Source organism: Drosophila rhopaloa, unplaced genomic scaffold, assembly GCF_018152115.1.
Source record: "Drosophila rhopaloa isolate 14029-0021.01 unplaced genomic scaffold, ASM1815211v1 contig_163, whole genome shotgun sequence".
NCBI lineage: Eukaryota > Metazoa > Arthropoda > Insecta > Diptera > Drosophilidae > Drosophila > Drosophila rhopaloa.
Genome location: NW_025335043.1, coordinates 7,606,386 through 7,619,000, shown reverse-complemented (window position 1 = coordinate 7,619,000; position 12,615 = coordinate 7,606,386). Strand labels below are relative to the sequence as shown.

The following is a 12,615-nucleotide window of genomic DNA, read 5'->3' as shown; positions in this document are numbered from 1 at the left end:
AGAGAGCAGGATATTGAATATAAAAATTAAAGTACAGTACAAAGGCAGTTTCACCTAACTACTAAAGAGCGATATTATCTCGGATATAAGCCGGCTCTCCTCGATTAAATCTCTGATCTTTACTTTCTGTTTTATTTGAAATCGCAGCAATTTGGAATTGCCCAACGCGGGATATATACTTTAAATGCCTAGTTGGTCTCCTTTTTGCGCTGCGCCTGTTCGCGGTCCAGCGCCCTTTGCTTGGCTTTCTCGTAGATGGGCATCAATTGTTTAGTCTCTCCCAGCATTTTCAGCAGCTCCACGATGAAGGGCAAATAGTTGTGCTTGCGGCGCACATTCTCCACCTTGTAGCGCTTCTTTTTCTGGATCTCGTACTGGATATAGGTGCGCAAGCTGCTGATCTCGGTCTGCCGATCCTCCTCTGTGTCCATTGCATTGGGAGCCGGGTTCAGTAGCTTGTCGATCTGCTGCTCGTAGATACGCTGCCTATCCGAGATCAGGGCCATCAGGTTGAAGTGGATCTCCCCGTCGCTATAGCGCTGCATGCGCTTCTCTATAATCGGGCGCATAACATCAATCCAATTTTGCTCTGGCTTGATCTCTCCCAGATCAATGGGTCCCTCCCTCAGACCATCCAGCTCGTACAGTCTTCCTCCAATGGGCATATAGCCCACAAAGTGGTATACATCCTCATCCTTATTCTGGTTCTTCATGTCCAGCTCAAAGAGCGTCTGTCGGGCAAAGGAGTTGTGCACTGTGCGGATCTGACTGGCGTTACTTAGTGTCAATCCTTTGTTGTACGGATCGAAGCACTGGCAGAACTCCTTGAAGTTGGTCAGTGTTTCGCCCAGCTTGATGTCCTCGTGATCCAGGTTCATTAGCAGACTCAAAATGGCCTGGGTGGCGCATGCATTGTTGATCACTTGCTTGGCGAAGAAGATGTTCTCCCGATCCAAGACAACCTTGCCAGCGGGTTCATCCTCCTGCACCCACTTGAACAGGAAGATTAGGCCATGGATGGGCTCCAGGTTCTTAAAGGACTCGCTGTCCAAGCTCCAGATCTCCTCCACCTGGGCGCCATCGCAGCCTGGTTAATAAATGCATAGCATTATTAAGTTTTCCAAACCCGGTTTGCCGGCGTCGCTTGTAAAGCGCGCCAATAACTCACCAAACTCGCGAATGAGCTCCGTGAACACCCCGGGATCGGATTCAATGAGACACCAGTTGCCAGCACCGTCGCTCATATTGTTTAAGACCACTGAATTACTTTAAGACTGTAGATTTAACCAAAAAAATGCTGCTTTTAGTGCACACAAATTTTTTGTCAACTCACAGAGTGAGATTGCCAGATCGGAAGTAAGCCTGCTGATCTGGCCAGCTGTTTTTCCAGCCCTGCGGCAAAAGTCTGGCAACGCCACCGTCCGCCATGACACAAAGCAAAAGCGGTGTAAGAAGAAGCAGAAGACGAAAAAAATATGTGCAAGCAAATCTCGCGAAAGAAAATGAAATTTGCAGCACTTGCCGTGTGTGAAATGTGAACGCAGAGTGCACTTTGCAAAAACGAGACAATAACCAGCATTTTAGTGTTTATTTGAAGGGCTAAAACAACCGCTAAAATACCGTAAAAATGAAGCGAAAATACGAAAATTGCGTGCTGCAGCAGAGGCAGCAACAAAAACGCTATTTGTTGTAGATATACATATATAAATATATATATGCAAATCTATACATAATAAAGTGGAGTCCGGCGAAGAATTGGATGCGCGATAATAAATAATAATAATAATAATTAATTCAAAGTACGAACGGGCGCGCGAGCGAGAGAAAAGAGGCGATTGAAAAAGAGGCGCGAAAAGTTCGCAACAAAATGGTTGTCTCCAAAGACAACAACAAGCGTCGCCGCAAGGAGACGGAGACGCCTCCACCGCCTACGCCCGCCCCGCCCACCGCGGGGCTGGCACCTCCTGCGGCAGTGGCGGCCATCGAGTCCTCTCCCGAAATGCCCAAGAGGTGAGTCTGGTCTGTCCATGGCCTATGGATAATGGGTTAATCTATAAATGAATACGTGTGTGGCACTACGAAGATGACGTCGCAGCGTTGGTGTGCTTTGGATCGGAAGGGAAGGGGGTGGGAGTGGGGAGTGGGACGCCAGGGGGAGTAACTGGTGTTGAGGGGAGACTCAGTCGTTGTATAAGCCAGCGTCAACAGCGCGTCGTGGCGTTGTTGTTTTCCTCGACGAAGGGGTGTTTCGCATCCGCAATTTGTGGGGTAAGGAAGGGGGAGATCTCCCCTTCGACCAGGTAAATATATACAGTGGTTAGTCACTAAACTGAATTTGGAAATATGTCTAAATTACCTAACTGCGTCGTAGTTGATATTTATAGTACTATTTGGTCAGGTTACATAGCAAATGTGGCAAATTATCTAAATGTTGTAATTATTATTTTAGTTTTCACTATAAAGTAAACGATTTCCTAAACATTGGCTTATTACTAAAAAAAATTTCACGTATCTGTCGCGTTTTTATGCTTCTATGCTTTTATCAAGTAGCGAATATTTTAAAAAATATCTAAACATTCATCTTAGCGTGTCAGAATTGATGCACGTTTTATACTTCTGTAAAATAGTTATAACCTATATAGCTCTTAACATATCCACGCTACAGTAAACAACTGAAAATTAATAAATCTTTTGTTGAATTAAAAAAAATACCTCATACCTTAAACTAGTTAATATAAAATATGATAGCCACATAAATGTAAAATTGTCCTCAAAACAAAAGAGTGACATCAATGCCTTTGCTTTGTTTGAATAGAGGCTGTAAGCAAAGATCAGTCGATAGGCAATAAATGATAGAAATATTATCAAAATAGAGCATAATGCCTGAACATTCACTCATTTATGATAACGTCCAAAGGAAATAAGTAATATGGGCTGAATAAATGTAATTCTGCTGAACCATTTTATCAGTTCCTGCTGAAGCCCACTGTTTATGCTCACTCGTAATCCGAAGCTCCGTGGCTATTATTATGATTTTAAATTAATATTGACTTTTCCAATTTGTATCAAGTTGCCTTGTTTCCAATTATAAATCACTCACACCTCTTTTTGTCACATTCCACTTGCAGAACGAAGGTGCAGGCTCAGCGCAAATTCGCCCAGGGCCAGAGTGCGCCCAGCAGCTCCTCGAGCCTTGCCTACAGCGCAGCAGCAGCGGCAGCTGGATCCGGATCGGGGCCCAGCACCTCCGGAGCAGATAGCTCTCAGCCGCCCATCGAGATCCTGCCCAACAAGTGTCCCAATGCGCAGGACTTCCTCACCTTTCTCTGCTTTCGCGGCACTCCGGCACTGCCCGCCCACTTGGATTTCCTGAACCAGGGCAAGTCCAAGGGTTCGGAGTCCACACCGACAGGAGGCAACAATAATAACAATGCAAAAAAGGCCAATAATAGTAGAGCGGTCCTGGGAGGCAACAAAAAGAAGCGGGGTCGTCCTGCTAAAGTAGCGGCCAAGAAAGTGGAAGCGGTAGTCTCCGTAACGGAGCCCACCGAGAAACCCTCAACAGCAGAAAAAGCAGCCAGTGATAAAAACAATCTCATTGCAGCAATAGTCCCGGAAACTCCTTCGCCAACGCCTACTCCTGTGCTGCCAGGAGCGGTGCGCAAACGAGCAGAGATTGTCACCGATGGCAATCGACGAGGAGCACGAGGCAGGGGAGCAGCCGGAGCCGGTGCTACTCCTGACAAGGCAGTGAAAGCAGCATCCTCAAACGACAACAAGCGCCGCTCCAATCGTGCTAGCACTAAGGAAAGCAAACCCATAATAGATGATGACCATTCAGACGATCTGGAGGAACAAGAAGCAGATGAGGATGATGAAGAGTTCTTCTCTGCTCATGATGCCAGCTCGCGTAATGGTGAGGAGGTCAAAGCAGATAGTCCCGTGAAAGCAGAGCCCACTAAGCGAGGTCGACCGTCGGCGGGCAAGAAAGCAGCGGAGCCCACCCCGGAATCCCAGCCAGCTGCGAAGGACAAGGGGCCCGTTAAGCGCGTTAGGCAACGGGAGTCGCCTATTTTCATACCCTCACCCGAATCCTCTGGCCGCATGACAAGACAGCGGGCTTTTTTCGAACCCGTTAAGGTTCCGCCGCATCAGGAGGAACCTGCCGACCAGGATTCGACAAAGGAAGAGCCCAAAAAAGAACCTGAGTCGCCTGCAAGCAAACCGGAAAAGGAGTCAGAGCCTGCTAAGCAGATCAAAGAAGCCAAGGAGAAGACGAATTCCAGTATTTATGCCAAAGACGCCAAGCAGCAGCTGGAGAATGGAGACAGTCAGCATGGTGCGGGGACCAAGGGCAAGAAAAGTCTAAATGTCTTTGATTTTAGTTCAGATGATGAGCAGCCGCTGGCCAAGTCCATTAAGCTGAAAAAGGGCGGCAAAGGGACAAGCCCCAAGAAAGGTGGAGCGGCAGCTGCTCCGGCGGCCAGGAATCGCAAGGCGGCAGCTAAAAAACTGGAGAAGGAAAAAGAAATAGAAAAAGCAAGGCAGCTGGAAAAAGAAAAGCAGAAGGAAAGGGAACTAGAGATAGAAAAAGAAAAAGAAAAGGAAAAAACCAAGGAAAAAAAAGAAAAGGAAAAGGAGAAGGAAAAGGAGCCTGTTCCAGAGAGCAAAGTGGAGGAGCCACCCAGTGGCGGGAAAAGAGGGAAAGCCGGCAAAAAGAAAGCAGAGGATGCTCCAGCCGATGAGCAGGAGTTGGCGCCCCCCTCCTCCAAAAAAGCCGCCACCAATGCCCGCGGATCTAGGAAGTCGGCGAAAAGCAAGGCTTCGGAAGACTCCGCTGAGCTAGAACCTCAGCGAACCCAGCGACCCTCCCGTAAAACCAAGGAGGCAGCGGCCATCTACATGGGCATTATTGGCCACAAACTGCAGCTGGCCGATGACGAGGAGGATGATCTGTCGATGAGCAGCTTTCCTGACATACCCAACGTCAAGGAAATGGAGAAGATGGAGAACGAGATCAAACGTAATGCGGCGGGAAAGTTAAACGTGCCGGAGGCCACGACGGTGCTTTCGGCAGGCAAACTAACCCGTAAGCCGTCGCCCCGACCCAAAAATTCGCCAGCCACTGCTTCGGCAGAAGCCACCAGGGATGCGTCCCCCTCCCCGCCAGAAGCCGAGGAGGAAAAGCCACCGCCCCCAGCCCGACGTGGACGTCCGCCCAAACAGAGCAAGGCATCCGCAACCGCTCCACCCCCCAAACCGCCCATCGAGGGCATGCTGGTGAAGAAGGGCTCCCTGGCCAAGATATCTGAGCAGCAGGCCAAACCCAAAGCCAAGTCCGAACATTCGAAAGTCGACTCCGACGAGGAGGAGGACTTTCTCATTAACGAGGAACTAAACGAAACTAAGCGGAAGCTGGAAAAGAGTTTCAGTGACTCGGACGACGAACCGCTGGCCATTAAAGTGCCGGTAGTGGCGGCCAAGGAGAAAGAAGTATCGCCACCAAAGATGCCCAGTCCGCCGCCAAAATTAATGGCGATCCCATCGCCCATTTCTGTGCCCACGCCTCTAATTTCGGTTACTCCTTCGCTGGCGGTGCCCAATACACCACCGGCCACCACTAGCACCACCCAGCTGACTATGCTCCCGTTGACGGCCAAGGCTACGCCAACGCTGGGTACTATGCCCATGTTTCCATGCATGCATGCAAGTTATTCACCGCTCAAAACCATGGAGAAGAAACCGCCGGTGCCCACGTCCAAGATCCTGAACGTTCCCGCCACTTATGCGCTGCCGGGAAGTGGCAGTGGTGCCGTGAGCTTCCAGAAGACGTCCTCGTATCTGCCGCAGGCATCGCCCCACTACCATTCGGGCTATGTGCGTCCACCACCCACGCCCACCCATCAGTTTGGAGGCGGAACGCCATCTGGGAGTAAGACTCCCTCCCAGGGCTCCTCGCCGTTAAAGTATCAAACGCCACCGACCACTTATCCGCCGCCCATCGAGGCCTATCAGTGTCCCAAGATCAACCCGAACTTTCTGACGCCCAAGTACGAGCGGAGTCCAATGCCGAGATCATCGACCAGCAGCTTTCCAAGCCCATCGCCGGTAAAGTTTCTACCCACATCGGGAACCACAGCTACCACCGTGGGCACACCCTCGTCTGCCACTAAGAGCCCGTTGGCACCACCGCCACCTTCCCCTCCAGTCAGTCAAGTGGTCATCCAGACGTCCAGCTTAAATCTGAGTATGAGTATTGCTGCTACAGTGAACGCAGCACCAATGTCCGTGGCCTCCACGTCAGCGGCAGCAGCTCATCAGGCGACTGTTGGCGCCACAATAACAGCCACCTCCACGCCACCGCCCGCGCACAGTAATAGTGCAGGAACTGGAGGAGGAGCCGGCCCAAATTCCGATCCTCTCAAGGACGAGATTGGGAGTATTCTGGCGCAGGCCACGTTGATGCCAAGCAAGGAGGAGTCTGGCAAGATCTTCGGCATTGCCAGCGTGAGTTTGGCGCAGAGTTCTGGGCCGGACAACACCAAGTGCACACTGGGCAAGTGTGGATCGATACACAAGCCTGTGCTGGGCCCAGTGGTGCCAACGGAGGGATACTTTGGCGACCAGTTGTCCAGCAAGGAGCGGCGCAAGGCAAAGGTGAACATGACGCATGAACAGATTCAAAAGTGGCTCATTGAATGCTCATCTAATCCGGATGAAATCCAAGACGATTTGGATGATGATTTTGATGACAGTTTAAGACCCCAGCAATCCACTACTCCGCCGCCTACGAGAGATGATAAGGAGCTAAGTGCGAGCTTCAGTTCGTCGTCGAAAAATACGCGCGGCGATCTGGGCAAGAGTGAGAGTGCCTGGTCGGCCAAGGGGCCATCTCTGAAGGCCACGCCAGTTCTGGTTACTCCACCAAGTCGCAAGGAGCAGCAGGAGCACGCAGATGGAAAAGATTGTGATGCCTTGGATTATGACAAATCCTCAACACCTGTGAATCTCACACAGAAGATCACGTCCAATGAGTCAACGGCTGTCGAAAAGAAAATCAATGATCGGAAGACCAAGGAGTCGGTTAAATCCGCTGCATCCAAAGCTGCTCCTCAACCCCGAAGTGCTGCTGCCACGCCTCCCACTCCCATTTCATCCACACCTACTCCGATGTCTCTGACTCCATCTAAGAGCAGCCCCACTCCACCGCCAGCCATCAAGCAAAAACCGGAGAAGGGGAAGAGGAATGCCACTTCTGGAGGCGGTGCAACTTCAATAGCTTCTCCGCCTGCTGCACCCACTCCACCTAACCCCAAGCGAACGCCTGTTTACAATCAAAAGAACGCCAGGGCACAGCAGCAACAGGCGGAGCCGAAATTGGCAGCTAATCCTCCAAGCGGAACGGGAGCCAAAAGAGAATCGGTTTATGCCTTTGGCAAGGAGGAAGAGACGGGCACCAAGTCTGGAAATCGTCGGCGGGCGGATCCTAGTCCAGTTTCTGCCCCAGCTCCCGTTCCCAACGCACTGAGTGAGCGATCTCCAACCAAAAAGCGGGCAGCAGCCGCGGCGGCGGCCACGGCGGTTCAACTAACGCTTAGTCCTACGGAGAACTGCAAAATCGAGGGCAAACCGAAGGCAGCAACTGGAAGAGCAGCTAAAAAGCAACAGCAACAAACACCAGCTCCGCCAGCACCACCCGTGGAAGCCAGTGGAGATTCGGATGCAGAGGGTGCCACCTTCTACATACCCCTTCAAGGAGCCGGAGTAGGTGGCAGCGGTGATGGAGGCATCCAAGGTGTGGCAGTAAAGCTGGGACGAGAGGGACCCGATGGCCCCAATCAAAAGGTGGTAATGCAGGCCACTTTGGTGACAAAAGCACAGATGGACACCAATTCGAAACCACTGCCGGAGTCCTTGAACACCAACGAGCTGGTAAAGACCCTGCTGCATGCGGCCAGCAATGATGCGGCCTCGACCACCACAAGCCTCAAGAGCTTGCCCAAGGCGAGCACTTCGGCAGCAGCAGGAGCAGGAACTAATCCTGGTGCCTCCAGCTTGGTGCGAGTAAACTCAAACTCGTCACTCTTCTCTGGATCGGCTAAGTCTCGAACAGCTGCCCAGACGAGCTCCACGGCGGCTGCAGTGGCCAAGAAGTACAAGGATGACACACCCATTAAGATGGCCAACAATACGGCCTTCCCGCGACACGACGATCCCACACAAATGGTGGAAGCGCCCATCTTCCGGCCAACGGAGAAGGAGTTCGCCGATCCCATCGAGTTCATTGAACGGATCACCCCGATAGCGGCCAGGTTTGGCATCTGCAAGATCATTCCGCCGGCCAGTTTCAAACCGGAATGTCGGATATCGGACGAGATGCGCTTTACGGCCTACAATCAGTACGTACACAAGATGCTCCATCGCTGGGGACCGAGTGCCAAGGAGCTAAGTGCTATTAAGAAGTACCTGGCCACCCAGAGCATTGTGATGAATCATCCTCCTTGGATCGGTGGAATGGAGGTGGATCTGCCACGATTGTATCATACTGTCCAGGAGCTTGGAGGCCTTAAGGAGGTAATCGAAAAGAAGAAGTGGGCGCGCGTGGCGGAGGAAATGTGCATACCAAAGCTGGCCCAAGATCGGGTGACCAAGCTGGACGACATCTACTGCAAGTACCTGTTGCCCTACGATACGCTGTCGCCGGCGGAGCGCCAAAAGCTCTTTGATGAGGTGGAGGCGGATTGGGCAAAGCGGGAGGCGCGAGCGCGACGGAATGCGGATCGCTTCGTGAACACGGAGAGCGTGTCCAACGAAGAGGATGATCTGAGCAGTGACGAGGATGAAGAGTCCGAGGAGGAGATCGACGGCGTGTCCATGGAGTGTATCGTGAAGGGAAGGAGTATGCCCCTCAGTCAGTTCTACAGGATTGCCCGGAACACGATGGCGCTGTGGTTCAAGAGCACCGATCCCACGGTCAACGAAGTGGAAGCGGAGTTTTGGCGACACGTGGCCGTCCGGGATAGCCATGTGTGCGTCCACTCGGGCTCGATTGATAGCTCGGGCTGGGGCTATGGCTTCCCTAGTCCGGGTCCCAAGGGGAAAGGTTCCAACTATGCCAGGCATCCGTGGAACCTGAAGGTATTGACCAATAATTCTGGTTCTGTTCTGCGCTCCTTGGGTCCGGTCATGGGCGTCACCGTTCCCACACTCCACGTTGGCATGCTCTTCTCCGCCTGCTGCTGGTACAGGGATCCACACGGCCTGTCTTGGATCGAGTACCTTCACACGGGTGCCTCCAAGCTGTGGTACGGAATTCCCGACGATCAGAGTGCGAATTTCAGGTCGGCCTTGACGTCGCTGATCCCGACGCACTGCCAGAACAAGACCATTTGGTTGCCCTGTGATACGGTGATGGTGCCACCGCACATGCTAACGGATCGAGGCGTTTCCCTGTGTCGCATCGAGCAGAAGCCGGGCGAGTTTATTGTGGTATTCCCACGGGCCTACACTTCCAGCCTGGCCACGGGCTATGTGGTCTCCGAGAGCGTTTACTTCGCCACCATGTCATGGCTGGATTTGGCCAAAGATGATTTCAGGGTAAGTGTGGTTATCTGCTCTACATTTGAATTATACTAATTAATACATTTCTGGTTTTTAGGACATCCATGAGAGCTGTGAGCCGGCCATGTTCTCGCTGGAGCAGCTGTTGTTTGCTCTGGGCTATGACCAGCGTGTGAACTCTGATGCTCTGCATCAAATGCTGCCAATGCTCAATGATGTTTGCGAGAAGGAATCGGCAGCCAGAGAGCAACTTAGGGTGAGTTACAAAAATGGTTAAAATATATAAGACTATGATTAAATGTGTACCCCAACAAATTTAATTGTTTACAGTCTATTTAAGCCATCTGTAATGTATTTACTTTCATATTTTTTAGGCTGCTGGTGTGACATCCACCGAGAAAGTGCAAGCGGAGAAAGGTCAGAAGGCCAAGAAGCAGCAGCAGCCTCCATACAAGTCGATCGAGAGCGAATGCGACCTGTGCCGCGCCAACCTGTACATATCGATGGTGCGGACCGAGGACGGAAATATTTATTGCCTGCAGCATGCGCTGAAGAACCTCAACAACGGCAACATCCAGGCCAAGCAATGCAAGCTAATCTACGCGTACAACGTGGATGATATACAGCAGCTAATAAGGCAACTACAGGAGAAGATTAGCCACAAGGCGGCGGTAAAGAAAAAGTAGCATCGTCGGCGTCGTTACTAATCGGCGGCGCAAGTTACAGACACAGATAGAGATACGGATAGGAATACGGATTAGAAACACCGCGCTGATGTACATATAAAACAAAATGTGTATACGTATGTGATTCGCCATCGCTAGTGAGCAGCTAAAATGATAATTGGGTGAAATATAGTTTTGACTATGTGTTGATACAAGGACGTATTAATTGAGCGTTGAGACAGCGACCCACAAAACACATATATTTATGCAACGTTTATCTCCCAGTTGACTAACTGACACTATTACTAACTGTATGATAAGAGCGTAGGATCGGATATTGAGATGTAACTGTTTACATTTCAACGTGGCAATGCTTTCAATTTTGACTAGTTTATACACATTATGTCGATAAGAAGTTTGCAATGAATTTTGTTTTCCATTTGGTTTTTTTGTTATGCAATATATACCCCTCCCCGAAAATGTTATTAACTCCCTATTTGTGTTATTGTATATAGAAAGCCTTGTGTATGTACGTAGTTAGCTATCAGATTAAGTCAGAGACCCTCAAAGAAACCATGCTAACGTGTTGCAATTTCTACTACCTTTTATACGCTAAGATAATGAGTAATTACCATAGCATCATAGGACACCAGAGCCCAGATATCCACCCCCATAGAGCAGTAGTTTTAGCACTAAACAATAGCAAGGGACCGTCCCGGGATGGATCTCCGCCAACTAACGAACTAAACGAAAGCCAGAGTTACTATCGATGACTGCAGTTGTGCAGTTTGGGAAAACCCAAACCAACCATACTGTTCACTCAACCAAAAACGATACAGACGAAATCCATCATGGACAGGCGATTGCGATTGAGTAAATGAGAACTTTTCACTAGATGTTCAATGTATTTATATAGTAGTAATACAATATTTAAGTAACAAGTGCAACAATAAATCTTAACGCGATATATCGAAGATGCACTCTTTATGTTTATGCTACGTACTCCACCTAATAGCTACAATTGTCTGGATGGGAGTGGTTGATGTCTATGCTATTTCTTTAAACCTAATCCTTGGCTAGACCTTGGGTTTCTTTTGCGGCGGTGGTATGCACTCCGCATTGGCCACCGCCTGTCGTTTGACGGCACAGCTTGGTATATTGGCGACCACATCCTCCATCTGGCGCTTGAGTTCGGACACCTGGGTGGTCAGCTCTGTGATGCTGGAGAGGGCTTCCTGTAGGCGGCGATCCTGCACCTTCCGCGACACCTCCAGGTTGCGAATCTTTTGCGTGAGAGTCCTTTGCACTTGGTACTGCTTGAGGAGGTGCCTGGAGACTCGATCCCTGTGCGGGGAGGATTCCGACTGTGATGGTTTGCTGGCGCAGATGGGGGCCAACTGGACGATGGCCTGCTGGACTAATGCATGATCAACGGGTCGACTTATTCCAGTTCGCTTGACGCCACTAAAGCTTATGTCCCCCAAGGCACTGCAAACCACCAGGCGAGTTCCGGCAGCCGTGGATTCCGCCAGTTGTTTCCGGTGCTCCATCTTAAAGTTAACGGCAATCTTCTCGTCAAAATGCTCAATGGCCATGGAGGAGATGTCACGCAGCTCTTGCAGGACCTCGTGCGGTCGCAGCTGTTTGGTGGAGGTACTCAAAATGCGCAGTATGCTGTTGATCTCGTCCAGAACGCGACCCGGTATAAAGCAGCAGATGTTAAGGTCAATGAACTTGGAATACGTCATAGTCAGCATTGATATGCGTGTCTCGATGGAGGTGAGTATGTCCGAGTGACGGGATAGGATGTGGTTCCTAAAGGGGGGAAGAACATTGAAGTCATCAGAACAATCTCGATGTATGCGGAATGGTGCGTGGAACTCACCTGCGTTCCGATTCCCGTCGTGGCAGCATGGATTTGATCCGCTTGAAGTTCTTGGCATGGGCTAAAATTATCTTGTTGAATCCCTTATTCAAAACTTGCTGGCCGATGTAATTAAAAAGTGTGCACACCTAGGTGGAAACGTCTAGTTTTAGTCACGGGTCAGAGACTTTCCTCCGGTATTACCAGGTCAACCAACTCACCTCTCGTTTTTTGGCCACCTCATCGTAGGGCAGCCATTCGAAAATGTCCAGAAGCACCGTTTGCGGCAAGTCTAACAGATTCATTTTACTACTTATTTCTATTTTCGAGAGCGATTTTATTCGAGAATATTGCTATTGTTTTTAATAAGGCAGTGATTAACGCTAGTTGAAAATACCGAAAGGCCTTCTATTTTTATAAAATACCAGAATGTGTTATACTAAAATATACTTCGAACATTTTCTTAATACCGTGTAAATACAATTACCGTTATTTTGTTTAAATTCTTCAGTCATAAAAAAACAT

The 12,615-nt window shown here is 50.0% G+C and overlaps 3 protein-coding genes across 3 annotated transcripts; 1 reads left to right on the top strand and 2 right to left on the bottom strand.

Moving 5' to 3' along the window:
* Positions 1 to 109: 109 nt before the first annotated feature.
* LOC108052310 (ubiquitin carboxyl-terminal hydrolase isozyme L5) lies at positions 110 to 1,344 on the bottom strand. Its single transcript, XM_017134682.1, has 2 exons — positions 1,169 to 1,344; positions 110 to 1,087 (listed from the first exon to the last, which is right to left on the bottom strand). The coding sequence occupies exons 1-2, from the start codon at positions 1,242 to 1,244 to the stop codon at positions 189 to 191; spliced, it is 975 nt and encodes a 324-aa protein (XP_016990171.1). The 5' UTR covers positions 1,245 to 1,344; the 3' UTR covers positions 110 to 188.
* Positions 1,345 to 1,436: 92 nt separating this feature from the next.
* Positions 1,437 to 11,200, top strand: LOC108052314 (microtubule-associated protein futsch). The gene is made up of 4 exons (XM_017134691.2): positions 1,437 to 2,010; positions 3,129 to 9,597; positions 9,659 to 9,817; positions 9,936 to 11,200. The coding sequence occupies exons 1-4, from the start codon at positions 1,868 to 1,870 to the stop codon at positions 10,245 to 10,247; spliced, it is 7,083 nt and encodes a 2,360-aa protein (XP_016990180.1). The 5' UTR covers positions 1,437 to 1,867; the 3' UTR covers positions 10,248 to 11,200.
* Positions 11,112 to 12,477, bottom strand: LOC108052315 (F-box only protein 28). Its single transcript, XM_017134692.2, has 3 exons — positions 12,312 to 12,477; positions 12,112 to 12,239; positions 11,112 to 12,041 (listed from the first exon to the last, which is right to left on the bottom strand). The coding sequence occupies exons 1-3, from the start codon at positions 12,393 to 12,395 to the stop codon at positions 11,303 to 11,305; spliced, it is 951 nt and encodes a 316-aa protein (XP_016990181.1). The 5' UTR covers positions 12,396 to 12,477; the 3' UTR covers positions 11,112 to 11,302.
* Positions 12,478 to 12,615: the final 138 nt, after the last annotated feature.